The sequence below is a fragment of the Oncorhynchus kisutch genome, linkage group LG22 (assembly GCF_002021735.2).
Source record: "Oncorhynchus kisutch isolate 150728-3 linkage group LG22, Okis_V2, whole genome shotgun sequence".
Lineage (NCBI taxonomy): Eukaryota > Metazoa > Chordata > Actinopteri > Salmoniformes > Salmonidae > Oncorhynchus > Oncorhynchus kisutch.
Genome location: NC_034195.2, coordinates 8,362,505 through 8,379,071, shown reverse-complemented (window position 1 = coordinate 8,379,071; position 16,567 = coordinate 8,362,505). Strand labels below are relative to the sequence as shown.

At 42.3% G+C, this 16,567-nt stretch overlaps 1 protein-coding gene across 3 annotated transcripts; it reads left to right on the top strand.

The window, feature by feature from the left end:
* The first annotated feature begins 835 nt into the window (after positions 1-835).
* Positions 836-16,207, top strand: psma4 (proteasome 20S subunit alpha 4). Of its 3 annotated transcripts, none has more exons than XM_020455868.2 (9): positions 836-940; positions 1,522-1,546; positions 1,676-1,718; positions 4,928-5,090; positions 5,165-5,242; positions 8,453-8,541; positions 8,848-8,978; positions 12,490-12,613; positions 15,943-16,207. In XM_020455868.2, the coding sequence occupies exons 2-9, from the start codon at positions 1,544-1,546 to the stop codon at positions 16,095-16,097; spliced, it is 786 nt and encodes a 261-aa protein (XP_020311457.1). In that variant the 5' UTR covers positions 836-940; positions 1,522-1,543; the 3' UTR covers positions 16,098-16,207. The 3 variants fall into 3 exon arrangements, with proteins under 3 accessions (XP_020311457.1, XP_020311458.1, XP_031657602.1); XM_020455869.2 differs by having other exon boundaries at positions 895-1,250; XM_031801742.1 differs by having other exon boundaries at positions 916-1,020.
* Positions 16,208-16,567: the final 360 nt, after the last annotated feature.

The window sequence follows — 16,567 nt, the reverse complement described above, 5'->3', positions numbered from 1 at the left end:
GAATGTGCAAGTAGAGATACTGGGGTGCAAAGAAGCAATAAAATAAAACAATATGGGGATGTTTTTTTATTTGACCTTTATTTAACTAGGCAAGTCAGTTAAGAACAAATTCTTATTTTCAATGACGGCCTAGGAACAGTGGGATTTAAAAAAAAATATATATATTATTTTTATTTTTTGCAATTCGTTCCAATCATTGGCAGCAGAGAACTGGAAGGAAAGGCGGCCAAAGGAGGAGTTGGCTTTGGGGATGACCAGTGAAATATACCTGCTAGAGCACGTGATATGGGTGGGTGCTGCTATGGTGACCAGTGAGTTGAGATAAGGCGGGACTTTACCTAGCAAAGACTTATAGATGACCTGGAGCCACTGGGTTTGGCAACGAATATGAAGCGAGGGCCAGCCAACAAAAGCATACAGGTCGCAGTGGTGGGTGGTATATGGGACTTTGGTGACAAAACAGATGGCACTGTGATAGACTAGATCCGGTTTGCTGACTATTGTGTTGGAGGTCAAGGATCGGTAAGGATAGTCAGTTTTACGAGGGTATGTTTGGCAGCATGAGTGAAGGATGCTTTAATTTTGGATTGGAGATGCTTAATGTGAGTCTGGAAGGAGAGTTTACAGTCTAACCAGACACCTAGGTATTTGTAGTTGTCCACATATACTAAGTCAGAACCATCCAGAGTAGTGATGCTAGACGGGCGGGCGGGATCTGTCTAAAGTCATAGTGGCCGGTCTTTAAGATTGTTGAGATAATGGGCGAAAGGCTTCATACTCCAGTACAGTAGGTGGCGGTGTATGTACCTTAAATTGGATGTGGTCCTCCAACCTATCCCGAAGAAGAAGTCGAAGGGGGGGAAAAAAAGTACAACAAGGAAATATCTTTGATAGAGTATTTTTTCACGCCGGCTACGTTAGGTTTACAACTCAAGAGAAGGTGTATGACAATTTGCGTTGTATATTTCAGCTTTTAGTTATCCCTTTACAAAAATGAGAACACGCGTATTGCTTTGCACAGTAATGATATTGTAATTCATGTCATTTAGCTAGCTAGCCATTTCCTTTAACATATGTAATGGTGGATGGAGTGGGGAGCTAGTGAGCTAAAAGTTGCTGCTTCATGGTAGCTCGAGAGCTAGCACTTAGCTAGCAAGCATACTAATTGATAGAGCGTGCGCTATTACAAAAGTTGTAACTATGGCATAAACAGAAGTTAACGTTAACTTGCAATGAATCAACTCATATTGGTGTGTACATATGTTGTCCTTATAGCGAATTATTTCAAAATCCTCAGGTACTACTGCACTTTCAGTTTCACTCTGCTGGCCTCCGTACTAGCGCAGGCAAACTAGCTAACTTTAGCCATAGCTATGACAAGCAAGCGCTGAAAAACTAGAATACCGGCATGGATAAATATCAATCTGGCAGAATGAGTTGACTAAGCCTTTAGCAACTTGCTTATCACATAGTTGAGTTGATGAATTTGTTATCTAAACATTATTTGTTTAACCTCCACAGCATTTTAAAGGAAACTACTAAGATGGTGAGTATCAAAGCAACCTGAGATCTAAGTTTTTGTAATGGAAGCCAAAGAAACTGATGGATGCGCAACAGCAATTTATGACAGTTTGTAGTCTGCCCTATGTAGTGTGATATTGTTGACCTTTTACAGTCTCGTCGATATGATTCAAGAACAACCATCTTCTCGCCTGAAGGTAAGATTGAGCCTCTCAATTTATAGGCAGTAAAGTTATTGACAACTGATGGACATTCATGTTGGAATACTTTTGAATGCATCCTTCACTTGCTCCTTGAAATAAGATGGATCAAATACAATTGGATAGGTGAAAGCTTATATCCTACTGCGAAGTTTTACAAATCTAATCATGTCAGATCAGTTATTTCTTCATATTGGGCCAGCCATTAGGCAGGACTAGGCTGCCGCCAGTTGGCAGATTGACAAGGGCGGTATTTTCTGAGCTGAACTGATCCAGACGAACCTCCAACAACACAAAATCTCACAATTCTACCCAAAAACAAAGACAATTTGTCAGCCTGTGTCACGGGCTTTTTAGGTGAGCGTTGATGCCACCCTGTGATAGGCAGTGCCCACTTTGTCAAAGGCAGGGACGCAAATGATTTATATTGTCCATTCAAAGCACTCTTCTCAAGGCTGCTGTTGGAGCGAGTCAACTCCACCAACATTCTGTCAACAAACATTATCGAACATAAATCATGAGGCAAATATAGCATATGGTAGAGAGTATGTGGTCTTCTCTGTAGCCTACAGGCTGGAGATAAATGTATGACAATGTAATGAGACAGAAACCTTTTACTTCATGCAGGTCTCTCTGATCAAATAGCCTAACCTAAATGGCGCCCAATCAAAAAAAAAAAATGTGCTGACCTGTTGAACAACATATCCTAAAAACAGGACAGACCAAAGTAAAATGTAGAATATGGAACGGACAATCAGGCTACTCCATGAGTTTCATGGACAGCAGTTGTCATGATCAGTGATTTCAAGTTTTTAACTCAATCTTTTATGGGCTGATCATAGCGAAAAAGAAAATACTTCTGCATTTCCTGCTGTGTTATTGCAAATCGGTTTATGAGAACTCCTGATAAAGTTGGGTATCTGATATTCAGAGCTTAAATAGCCACGTCGATTAGTGACAGGAAAGAGGACTAATAAAGCCAATGCAACGGCCTGTTTTAGAAACGGTGGGCCTACCACATAGATAGCCGTTCCTAAAATTAAATTTCAGGCGACACTGTAGGCTATACCTCAGTAAGCGCGCACCGCCGCTGACTCCTTTTGGACCTATTTTCTTGGTCCGGACATATTTTTTTGGTGCAGTTCGGATCGGCCTTGATTTCCATATCCACGGACTTTGCATTTTGGTCTGGACCAAATCCGAACCAATCATAGACATCTAATGTTTGGTTCAGATTTTGTCCGGTCTGTACAGGCCTTGATTTGGCCCAAACATAGATGTCTTTAAATTATGTATTTTCACCATATCATAACTTCAATGTCTGGTAAATAGTTATTTTCAACGTCATTTTGCTTACTGTTCTAGTCTTGTGGGGGAAGGCAATTTTAGTCTCTAGCGTAGAGTGTCAGAACGGCCAAGACCGGCCCTGTCTAAAAGGAAGGGTGCATTTATAAACTCAGTAAAAACAAACATACTCACAGTCAACTGCGCTTATTTTCAGCAAACTTAACATGTGTAAATATTTGTATGAACATAACAAGATTTAACAACTGAGACATAAACTGAACAAGTTCCACAGACAGACTAACAGAAATGGAATAATGTGTCCCTGAACAAAGGGTGAGGTCAAAATAAAAAGTAAGTCCGTATCTGGTGTGGCCACCAGCTGCATTAAGTACTGCAGTGCATCTCCTCCTAATGGACACCAGATTTGCCAGTTCTTGCTGTGAGATGTTACCCCATTCTTCCACCAAGGCACCTGCAAGTTCAAATGGCCCTAGCATTCACCCTCCGATCCAACAGATCTGAGACGTGCTCAATGGAATTGAGATCCGGGCTCTTTGCTGGCCATGGCAGAACACTGACATTCCTTGCAGGAAATACCGCACAGAACAAGCGGTATGGCTGGTGGTATTGTCATGCTGGAGGGTCATGTCAGGATGAGCCTGTAGGAAGGATACCACATGAGGGTGGAGGATGTCTTCCCTGTAACGCACAGCGTTGAGATTGCCTGCAATGACAACAAGCTCAGTCCGATGATGCTGTGACACACTGCCCCAGACCATGATGGACCCTCCACCTCCAAATCAACCCCGCTCCAGAGTATAGGCCTCAGTGTAGCGCTCATTCCTTCGACGATAAATGCGAATCCGACCACCACCCCTGGTGAGACTAAACCCCGACTCGTAATTGAAGAGCACTTTTTGCCAGTCCTGTCTGGTCCAGTGATGGTGGTGTCTGGTGAGGACCAGCCTTACAACCGGCCTACAAGCCCTCAGTCCAGTCTCTCTCTGCCTATTGTGGACAGTCTGAGCACTGATGGCGGGATTGTGCGTTCCTGGTATAACTCGGGCAGGTGTAACGATCAGCTGTCCGTCCTGTCTCCTTGTAGCGCAGTCTTAGTCGTCTCACAGTACAGACATTGCAATTTATTGCCCTGGCCACATCTGCAGTCCTCATGCCTCCTTGCAGCATGCCTAAGGCACGTTCACGCAGATGAGCAGGGACAATGGGCATCTTTCTTTTGGTGTTTTTCAGAGTCAGTAGAAAGGACTCTTTAGTGTCCTAAGTTTTCATAACTGTGACCTTAATTTCCTACAGTCTGTAAGCTGTTAGTGTCTTAACGACTGTTCCAGAGGTGCATGTTAAATATTGTTTATGGTTCATTGAACAAGCATAGGAAACGGTGTTTAAACCCTTCGCAATGAAGATCTGTGAAGTTATTTTGGATTTTTACAAATTGTCTTTGAAAGACAGGGTCCTGAAAAGGGGACGTTTCTTTTGTTTCGTTGTGCTGAGACACACAGGCAATTCCATGGTAACGGAGTTGCGCAGCGACTCAGATTTTGTCACAGTAATGTATACCAAACAAAAACAATGATTTCACAGTTTAACAAACCATAGAGCTCTATGCACAAGGACTACTTTTAACATTTTCCACTGACAATTTTACAAAAACACATTTACAGGAACTGTGGAGATGCAGTATTTGGTCAAAATAAAACTGAAGGAGGTTTTTACCTTTGTTTCCAAACTTTGCATCTGCACAGTTATTCCAGGAAAGTCTTGTTTAATTTGTATTATTTCTTACTTGTGTAAATTGTTCAAAGTAGTCATTGTGCATGGAGTTATATGGTTTGTTAAAATTTGACATTCCGTTACCATGGAATTGCCCGCACTTATCATTTGCCATCTGTCATTGGCAGGCCGCCTATACCAGGTAGAGTATGCCATGGAGGCCATTGGTCACGCTGGCACTTGTCTGGGGATTTTGGCCAATGACGGTGTGCTGCTGGCGGCTGAGAGGAGGAACATCCACAAGCTATTGGACGAGGTGTTTTTCTCAGAAAAGATCTACAAGCTGAATGAGTAAGTTGCCATCAAGCAGAAGTGCCCTTCCATTGCCTCTACTGGCTTGTGTGACATTTCCTCTTGTCTTGCAGGGATATGGCGTGTAGCGTGGCTGGAATCACATCCGATGCCAACGTACTGACCAATGAGCTGAGACTAATAGCACAGAGGTGAGCAGGGGACCACCTAAGAGATGAATAGAGCACTGATATATATATAGGATACATGCGCTTCATAGCTATGATGAAGCATAATAATACATTTGGAAAACATTTCAGAGAACCGAAAAGACAACTGTTTTCCTTAGCAATGACCAATGACAAATGTCACTATTCCATTTTACAGGAATGTACTATATATACCAAAGTATGTGTACATCCTTTCAAATGAGTGGATTCAGCTATTTCAGCCACACCTGTTGCTGACAAGTGTATAAAATTGCGGCCACAGCCATGCAATCTCCATACGAAACATTGGCAGTACAATGGACTTACTGAAGAGCTTGGTGACTTTCAACATGGCACCGTCCTAGGATGTCACCTTTCCAACAAGTCAGTTCATCAAATTTCTGCCCTGCTAGAGCTGCCCCGGTCAACTGTAAGTGCTGTTCTTGTGAAGTGGAAACTTCTCGGAGCAACAACGGCTCAGCCGCGAAGTAGTAGGTCACAAGCTCACAGAACGGCACCGCCGAGTGTCCTCGTTTGCAACACTCACTACAGAGTTCCAAACGGACTCTGGAAGCAACGTCAGCACAATGACTGTTCGTCAGGAGCTTCATGAAATGGGTTTCTGTGGCCGAGCAGCCGCACACAAGCATAAGATCACCATGCACAATGCCAAGCATCAGCTGAAGTTGGTGTAAAGCTTGCCACCATTGGACTCTGGAGCAGTGGAAACGCGTTCTCTTGCGTGCTAAATCACGCTTCACCATCTGGCATTCCAACTTACAAATCTGGGTTTGGCAGATGCCAGGAGAACGATACCTGCCCGACTGCAAAATGGCAAACGTAAAGTTTGGTGGAGGAGGAATAATGGTCTGGGGCTGTTTTTCATGGCTTTGGCTAGGCCCCTTAGTTCCAGTGAATGGATATCTTAACGCTACAGCATACAATGACATTCTAGACGATTCTGTGCTTCCTACTTTTGGGGAAGGCCCTTTCCTGTTTTCAGATGTTTGCGCAGGTGTCCACATACACTACCTGAGCAAAAGTATCTAATTTACATAAGTATTCACACCCCTGAGGCAATACATGTTAGAATCACATTTTGGTAGGGCCTCCCGATTGGCTCAGCGGTCTAAGACACTGCGTCGCAGTGCTTGATGCGTCCCTACAGACCCGGGTTTGATCCCGGGCTGTCACAACCAGGCGCGACCGGAAGACCCATGAGGTGGCACACAATTGACCCAGCGTCGTCTGGGTTAGGCGAGGTTCCGGCAGGCTGGGATGTCCTTGCCCCATCGCGCTCTAGCGACTCCTTGTGGCGGGCCAAGTGCATGCACGCTGACACGGTCGCCAGTTGTATGGTGTTTCCTCCGACACATTTGTGCGACTGGCAACAGGGTTAAGCGCGCAGTGTGTCAAGAAGCAGTGCGGCTTGGCAGGGTTGTGTTTTCAAGGACACATGGCTCTTGACCTTTGCCTCTCCTGAGTCCATACGGGAGTTGCAGCGATGGGACAAGACTGTAACTACCAATTGGCTATCATGAGAATTTGTGAGGAAAAAAGGGTTGAAAAAGTACAAAATAAGAATAACCTTTAGCAGTGACTACAGCAGTGAGTCTTTCTAGACAAGTCTCTAAGAGCTTTGCACACCTGGATTGTACAATATTTGCACATTTGATTATTTTCAAAATTCTTCAAATTGGTTGTTGACCATTGCTAGTCTTGCCCTAGATTTAAAAGCAGATTTAAGTCAAAACTGTAAGTCGGCCACTCTGGAACTTTCACTCTCTTCTTGGTAAGCAACTCAGTGTAGATTTGGCCTTTTTTTATTTTAGGTTATTGTCCTGCTGAAAGATGAGTTCATCGCCCAGTGTCTGGTGGAAAGCAGACTGAACCAGGTTTTCCTTTTAGGATTTTGCCTGTCCATTTATTTTGAATCCTGACCAACTCCCCAGTCCTTAATGATTAAAAGCATACCCATAACATGAATCAGCCACCACTATGGTTGAAAATATGGATAGTGGTATTTGGTAATGTATTGGATCTGACCCAAACGCAGCCCTTTGTATTCAGGAAAAATTTGAATAGTTTTTCCATTTTTTGCAGTATTACTTAAGTGCGTTGTTGCAAACAGGATGCATGTTTGGCAATATTTTTATTCTGTACAGTCTTCCTTTTCGTTCTGTCAATTAGGTTAGTATTGTGCAGTAACTATACTGAACAAAAATATAAATGCAACCTGCAACAATTTCAATGATTTTATTGAGTTACATTTCATGGAAGGAAATCAGTCAATTGGAGAAAAAAAATATTAGGCCTTATCTATGGATTTCACATGATTGGGGTGCAGCCATCTGTGGCCCTGGGAGTGCATGGGCCCACCCACTTGGGAGCCAGGCCCTGCCAATCAGAATTCGTTTTTCAGAAATACTCAGTTTCACCAACTGTCTGGGTGGCTGGTCACAGATAATCCACAGGTGGAGGTCCTGGGCTGGTGAGGTTACATGTTGTGAGGCCGGTTGGACGTAGTACCAAATTCTCTAAAATGACGGAGGCGGCTTATGGTAGAAAAATGTACAATAAATTATCTGGCAACAGCTCTGGTGGACATTCCTGCAATCAGCATGTTAATTGCATACTCCCTCAATTTGAGACATGTGTGGCATTATGTTGTATGACACAACTGCAGATTTTAGTAGCCTTTTGTTGTCGCCACCACAAGGGGCACCTGTGGAATGATCATGTTTAATCAGCTACTTGATATGCCACACCGATCAGGTGGATGGATTACCTTGACAAAGGCTAAAATGCTCACAAATAGGGATGTGCTCAAAATTGGAGAAATAAGCTTTTTTAATGCGATTGAAACATTTCTGGGATATTTTATTTCAGCTCATGAAACATGGACCCAACAGTTAACATGTTGCACTTTATAATTTTGTTCAGTGTGTTTGCCTGTTCTAAATAAGATAGCTAGCTAGCTAACATCATGTAGAATGTGTGTCTTGCTAATCGCACTCTGAAAAGTTTTCTGTAGAAATCTCACACGCTCCGGCAATCCAAACCAGAGTAGCGTGTTTCATATGTGAAAATGCCCTAAAGGTAGCCTAAATTTCAGTCTTTGTGCCTTTTTTGTTGCTCCTAAATAGTTTATTGAAGCTAGTGATGAAGCAACATTGTGGAAACGTATGGAATTCCTCTTCTCCCTTCCCACAGATACCTACTGCAGTACCAGGAGCCTATCCCCTGTGAGCAGCTGGTTACAGCTCTGTGTGACATCAAACAGGCCTACACACAGTTTGGAGGTAAGTTGCGGTCTACACCAGATGAGGCTTTATTCAGTAACACTCCAATGAAACGAGAGTCCACCTGCAGGTCACCGTAAGCAACTAGAGTGCTGTGTCAATTGGAAGGCCATTATGTTTAGCTCACTGCTCCTCAATACTGTAATTTCAAGTGGGAAGTTAAGTGGCTGGTCCGGCCACCTTCAGTGTAAAAAGCAGTGTCTTCTGAATTCATGATTGCCTTTCGATCTCTGAGGTTGTTCAAAAAGCAAAGTTGACTTTATAGATACCATTCTTTACATTTCTGTTTGTGCGGTTTGACCACAGGGAAAAGGCCGTTTGGCGTGTCTCTGCTGTACATGGGTTGGGACAAACACTATGGTTTCCAGCTCTACCAGAGTGACCCCAGCGGCAACTACGGAGGCTGGAAGGCCACCTGTATCGGCAACAATAGTGCCGTAAGTCCCTCTTAACATTGGATGTGTTTACGTGCTGCGTTCTTCATCTGTTGTGGCAAATTGCAATCACCAGAGATTTACCACGGGTCGACTATGGACAAATGACCCATTTTTGTTTTTTTTGTCAGCCCTAAATCCCCTTTATATAGAGCAGCCTGTATCTGTGGTAGATTCTCAGATGACCTGTAGTATACTTTGAGATTTGGGTTGGTTATGGAGAACCAGTACATGAACAGTACCATTAATACTGGTTCCTACATTACTACCACACCCGATTTCACTTAGTCCACCAAAAGACCACTCATCAAAGACCACTCACTCATGGCTGCACCTGATTCCCCCTCTTTGTCCGTATGCTGTGACGTCTCTCCTGCAATAAATGTAATGATGAAACTATGCAAAGCTTGGGCACCAGAGGGCGGCAGCTGTGCTTCTGAAAGTCTCTGCATGTTGGAAAAGTAAACTCAAATGTTTCACCACACAGGATTGTTGTATATGATGGCTCAGTCTTTGACTAACCTGAATATCAAGGACATGTTTGCTTAGCCAGATTGTGTGTGCATTTTTGCCAAATGGAATGGCATCAAGCACATCGAACCATGTGTTTGATATCATTCCCCTCATTTTGCTCCAGCCATTACAATCTACACACAATACCCCATATTGAAAAAGTGAAAACAGGTGTTTAGAATGTTTTTTGCAAATGTATTAAAATAAAAAAACATTTACCTTATTTAATTAACTATTTAGACCCTTTGCTATGTTACTCGAAATTTAGATCAGGTGCATCCTGTTTCCATTGATCATTATTGATGATTCTTCAACTTGATTGAAGTACACCTTTGGTAAATTCAATTGATTGGACAGGATTTGGAAAGGCACACACCTGTCTATTTAAGGTCCCACAGTCGACCAGTGCATTTCAGAACAAAAACCAAGCCATGAGGTCGAAGGAATTGTCTGTAGAGCGCTGAGACAGGATTGCACAGATCTTGGGAAATTTACCCAAACATTTCTTCAGCATTAAAGGTCCCCAAGAACACAGTGGCCTCCATCATTCTTCAATGGAAGAAGTTTAGAACCACCAAGACTACCTAGAGCTGACTGCCCGGCCAAACTGAGCAATTGGGGGTAAGGAAGGTGACCAAGAACCTGATAGTCACCGTTCTAGAGTTCCTCTGTGGAGATGGGAGAACCTTCCAGAAGGACAACCATCACTGCAGCACTCCAACAATCAGGCCTTTATGGTACAGTGACCAGACAGAACCCACTCTTCAGTAAAAGACACATGACAACTGGCTAAGAGTTTGCCTAAAGGCACCTAAAGACTCAGACCATGAGAAAAGACATTCTTTGAAGAAACCAAGATTTAACTATTTGTCCTGAATGCAAAGTGTCATCTCTGGAGGAAATCTGGCACCATCCCTACATTGTAGCATGGTGGTGTAGCATCACTACTAGCTACACACAGAGTGATTGACAAATGCCTGTACCACACAGTAAAGGGCAATATTGCTGGAAATAATTAATAAGCAGATATTTGGCTTTTTAAGCTAATAGTGGCTAACCAGGGGTGAGAGAATGTTGCGTTGGTTAGATAGTAGCTGGGATCTTGCAGTGTCTGATACTTGAGATTTGTTTATGACAGTTTGTGGTGGAACACGGGGAAATTGCATATTCTTTCAGAATTGTTTGGTGAGCTACTTATAGGTGGTCTGCGAGCTGCTGGTAGCTCACGGTCGACCTGTTGGAGACCCCTGCTATAGCCTACAAAATAACGTGTGCCTCTTTGCCCTGTCATTGACTCTTTGATATGCCTATGCACAACATAGGCATCTCTGTCACAGACATGAATCCTGTTACAATTTCCCCTCGTGCCTTTGAATTATCTTCTGTCCTAGAGCCTAGGCTAGTTTCCAATTCCACTGAAACCCCAAATCCTGATTTCTGTCTCGCATGGAAATTCCTAACTTTATTCTGTCATCCATAGGTTGCATTATCAAAAAGCACATCTTTCAACCTATGAATGCCAAAATACCGCCATAACATTTCACCCGCATCTTTGCGCTGTCGTAAATTATGCCCGTACGAGAGCTTTCGGCAGAGAATGAGATCAATGTTGGTATTTTAACTACTCTTAAAAAAAATATAAAAGCAACATGTAAAGTGTTGGTCCCATGTTTCATGAGTTGAAATAAAAGATCCTGGGGAACTTGTGCAAAATAATCTTATTTCTTTTAAGATTTTGTTTACATCCCTGTTAGTGAGCATTTCTCCTTTGACAAGATAATCCATCCACCTGACAGGTGTGGCATATCAAGAAGCTGATTAAACAGCATGATCTTTACACAGTTGGACCTTGTGCTGGGGACAATAAAAGGCCACTCTAAAATCTGTAGTTTTGTCACACAACACCACAAACGTCTCAAGTGTGAGGGAGCATGCAATTAGCATGCTGACTGCAGGAATGTCCACCAGTGCTGTTGCCAGAGAATTCTATTCCTTAAGCCGCCTCATTGTCGTTTTCAAGAATTTGACAGTACGTCCAACCGGCCTCACAACCATGTATGGCAAGCGATTTGCTGACGTCAGCGTTGTGAACAAAGTGCCCCATGGTGGCGATGGGGTTAAGGTATGGGCAGGCATAAGCTATGGACATTTTATTGATGGCAATTTGAATGCACAGAGAGATCCTGAGGCCCATTGTCATGCCATTCATCCTCTGCCATCACCTCATGTTTCATCATGATAATGCATGACCCTGTGTTTCAAGGATCTGTACACAATTTCTGGAAGCTGAAAATGTCCCAGTTCTTCCATGGCCTGCGTACTCACAAGACATGTCACCCATTGAGCATGTTTGGGATGCTCTGGTTCGACGTGCACAACAGCGTGTTCCAGTTCCCAACAATATCCACCAACTTCGCACAGCCATTGAAGAGGAGTTTGACAACATTCCACTGGCCACAATCAAAAGCCTGATCAACTCAATGTGAAGTAGACGTGGAGGAATGGGCCAAAATACCAGCAACAGTGTGTGAGAACCTTGTGAAGACTTACAGAAAATGTTTGACCTCTGTCATTACCAACAAAGGGTAAATAACAAAGTATTGAGAAACTTTTGTTATTGACCAAATACTTATTTTCCACCATAATTTGCAAATAAATTCATTAAAAATCCTACAATGTGATTTTCTGGTATTTTTTTTTTCATTTTATCTGTCATAGTTTAAGTCTACCTATGAAGAAAATTACAGGCCTCTCTCATCTTAAGTGGAAGAACTTGCACAATTGGTGGCTGACTAAATACTTTTTTGCCCCACTAATTCTTTTGTAATATAGTTTTTTTCTCACAGGTGTGTGGGATCGTCTGGACAATAATTTATGGCCATTTAGGGGACCCTTTTTGGCTCACCAGCACCCCCAGTGTCTTTTTAATTGAACTTTAAAGTGTGTTTTTTTTCAGTGTTGTGTTAAAGATGTTAAGTGTCTTGTTTGTGTCCTCTCCAAGGCGGCCGTGTCCATGCTGAAGCAGGACTTCAAAGAAGGAGAGATGTCTCTGTCCTCTGCCCTGGCTCTGGCCGTCAAAGTGCTCAACAAGACTATGGACGTCAGCAAGCTGTCTGCTGAGAAAGGTGTGTGTTAGTGAAAGATTGCCTGTGTGTATGAGAGAGCTCTTGAGACTCAATCAGAATGGAATATTACTCAAATTGAGTGTTAATGGACATTTTTAACTTAAGCCATGTTGACATTGGCAGTTTGAAGTGACTCAGATATTTCAGGCCACATTTCAAACCACCTTTGTAGGTTGTTTAAAGTCAGATGCAAATCTGATTCCTGCCCTAAGGCTGGGTAGGATACCCTATTTTACTATATACTGGTGTTGATGGACGGACCAGGCTGGGTTTTTACTTAACCTTCTGTAACGGTATTTGAATGTTGGTTTGTTAAATGTGATCCCCTGTGTATATCATCCATTTTTATAGTTGACTTTGTTACTTGGGTCATCTCTCTCTATGCCACTTTCTACACAGACCTAGCCCCGACCCCTGTCACTCAAGGAGCACAATTTGTTGTTCCGCGAACATGAGAGAGAGACACTTGCGTTCAGTCTGCATGGTCAATGCAGCACATGCAACAATGCTTCTTACTATAAATCCACTAGTGTTCTATACTGAACAAAAATATTAACACAACATGCAACAATTTCAAAGATTTTACTGTGTTTTTTCATAGAAGGAAATCACTAAATTGAAATAATTTCATTAGGCCCTAATTTATGGGTTTAACATGACTGGGGCCCACCCACTGAGGAGGCAGGCCCAGCCAATCAGAAATATTCATTCTCTACAAAACTAAATTCCTTCGTGGGAAGTGACAGAGCTCTTATAGGAGGACCAGGGCACAAATGATAATAATTATGCTCTTTATTTAGCCATCTTACATATAAAACATTATTTGTTAATTGAATATTGTGAATAACTCACCACCGGTTACTGAGAAGGGTGTGCTTGAAAGGATGCACTTAACTCTGCAGTGTTGGGTTGTATTGGAGTCGGGTCTTAAATAATTCCCATTCACAGTCTGTGCCTGTATTTAGTTTTCATGCTTGTGAGGGCTGAGAATCCACTCTCACATATGTACGTGGTTGCAAAAGACATCAATGTCTTAACAGCGCGATTTGCCAAGGCAGGATACTCTGAACGCTGCCCTATCCAGAAATCTGGCAGTGGCTTCTGATTTTAAATTCAATTTTCACAGAACCGCTTGTTGCAATTTTGATGAGGCTTATATCAGTAAGTGGACTGGAGGCAGGGCATGAAAGTGACAAACAAATCCAGTTGTTTGTCTGTTTCGGGAAAGTACCTGTGTAATTGCGCACCCAGCTCACTCGTGCTTCGCTGTATCACATTTGACATTGTCCGTATCTTGAGTTCATTTGCACACACATCATACAATGATGGAAAGACCTGTGTTGTCCTTGTTAATGCAGACAAAAAATATCTCCAACTTCTTAGCCTCAATTTTGTCCCGCACATTGAATATAGAGGCCCTGTAATTCAGATCATTCAGGCGAGGGGAAAAAACATCATCCAGATAGGCCAGTCGTGTTAGAAACTCGTCATCGTGCAAGCAGTCAGACAAGTGAAAATTATGGTCAGTAAGAACTTTAAGCTCGTCACTCAATTTATGTGTCAATACTTTGCCCTTTGATAACCAACGCACTTCTCTATGTTGTAAAAGCATTACATGGTCGCTGCCCATATCGCATAATGCAGAAAATAGACGAGAGTTCAGGGGCCTTGCTTTAACAAAGTTAAAGTCCAAAACATCTTTCAGGCTGTCAGGCATTCCCTTGGCAGCAAGAGTCTCTCGTGGATGCTGCAGTGTACCAATCCACTAGGTCCCCTTGTCTTGGCTTTTGCGCCATCAGTACAGATACAACACATCTTGACCACAAGTCCATTTGATGTCCCCCCCATGTCTGACATCCGGCTGTAACACACACAATTCACTGGCTTGTATGCGAAGCAGTAATTGTTTCAAAATAGTGTTGTTTGATGAAGGGATTGTCTATAGTTTTTTTTTGCCTTTTTCCCCCAGCATTGTCCCAGCCATATCTGCGGCAGCTGGAAGAATTAAGTCAGTAGCTCACCATATAAGACTCTTCTAGGCTCTTCTTATGAATGGTATCTGTTGCATTTATTCATGTCTCAAAAGTAGTCTTTATTCTCGCTCAAATAAACTCCTGTGGCTTATTTTTCAAATTGTCATATTTCATTTCAAAATGTCTGCGCAAGAGTGAAGGTTTCCCACAAGAAAGTAACGGTTAATGTGATTGGATGTTAATTATTTGACTAGGCTACCTGTATTTGACTTAGTGTGGTTATTTCGCTGAACACTAGATGGTTTAATTGTATTTTTGGCAGTGAAACGAGGTTCCTCAGGCGAGGGCAAAAAACCTCACCCAAATGTATAGCCCCGTTTTGGAAAATATAAATGTACTGTTTGAAAATGTGAAGGAAAAAAATATTAATCACATTTTTATTTGGCGTAACACGACGGCATTGCGCGTACCCCTGAGGAATATGCAAGGCATGAATAGTAGCTACCAGAAGTAGCTAAGAGTAAGGATTCCATGTAGCCAAAGATTATAGAGTCACCTATGAAACACTTTATCAACACTTTGGTTCCTACCCTGTCACAACTTTTATTATTTGACAACATAAATTCTGTCATATTGTCAATTTCTTTTTCAATGCTGTGATATATTTTGGCCATATTGCCCAGCCCTATCCTTGACATGTGACTTGTCTGAACGGTCAAATCTGATTTATTTGCCCTCAAGTGGTTTTTATATAGTTTATTGCTAGCTACTCTGTTTGACAAGAACATTGTAGCTAACTAGCTTGTTAATTGTTTACAAAGAAATTGGTGATTGTGCTAGAAAGCCAAAAAGGTCTAGTTATGAAAGTTATAATTTTGAGGCTTTAATAGTGTTCTTATCCTATGATTTAGAACATTCAGAGGAAATGGAAAATGTCCATGGCAGGCATTGTCACCTTAGCTTGCTACTTAACTTTTGAGGAATAGGAAACAAGCACCACCATCAATCAGCTTACACACTGTTGTTACTATGACAACTAGCATAGACTTGCCAGCAAATGACTGCTGTCTGAAAACACACACACCCATTTTGGTCACTTGTAACTTGCTGTTTGGACAGTCCAGTAGTCCAAAATGGATTTGAAATACTGATTTGAGCATTAAGGCCTGCTGTGTGAACAAGGCTTCATTTGCATATACTGTATATGCATGTCTGTTGTATTGCGTTCCTCATTTTCCCCCTTCCAATCTCCTTCAGTGCTAAATATTCCCCCCCAAAAGTTGTGTTATTGGTTTACATGCTGGGTGGTAGCTTCCTTTTTGTAACCCTATGTGTCTCCGCTTTGGTGTTATCTAGTGGAGATCGCCACTCTGACCAGAGAGAACGGAAAGACTTGCATCAAGGTGCTGAAACAGAAGGAAGTGGATGAGCTGATCAAGAGACATGAGGCGGAGGAGGCCAAAGCGGAGAAAGAGAAGAAGGAAAAAGAGCAGAAGGAGAAAGACAAATGAGTGGCCCACATTGTTACTTTTCTGTAAAAAAAATCCAAATAGTTCAGGTTTTCTAAATTGTTCTTTGACTATCTGTTGTATTTCTTTAAATAAAGGCTAAATACTATACATGTCTGGCATCTGCTGAATGATGTTTATTCAGAAAGCTAGGGCTGACTGCATGCTTTCTGTGTAACAACTCTACAAAACTCAAAGCCTCTGCAGTCTATTTGTCACACTACGTGTGTAGTGTGTCATATATTAATCATATGAGCCATCTTTTGAGGACACAGTATGTTTGAGAGGGAATATGTGACTTATGTTGTAAGCTATATGCTGAGCCATCAGTGCTGAGGAAATGTTCATGTAATGTGGAGAATATTGAAGTTCCCTGAATGTGCTCACGCAACATCCATATTCCATGCGCTTTTCTGGTGGAATTGGCGGATATCAGATGCGATGTAAAAGATGAGTCAGTCATTTTTAGAAGG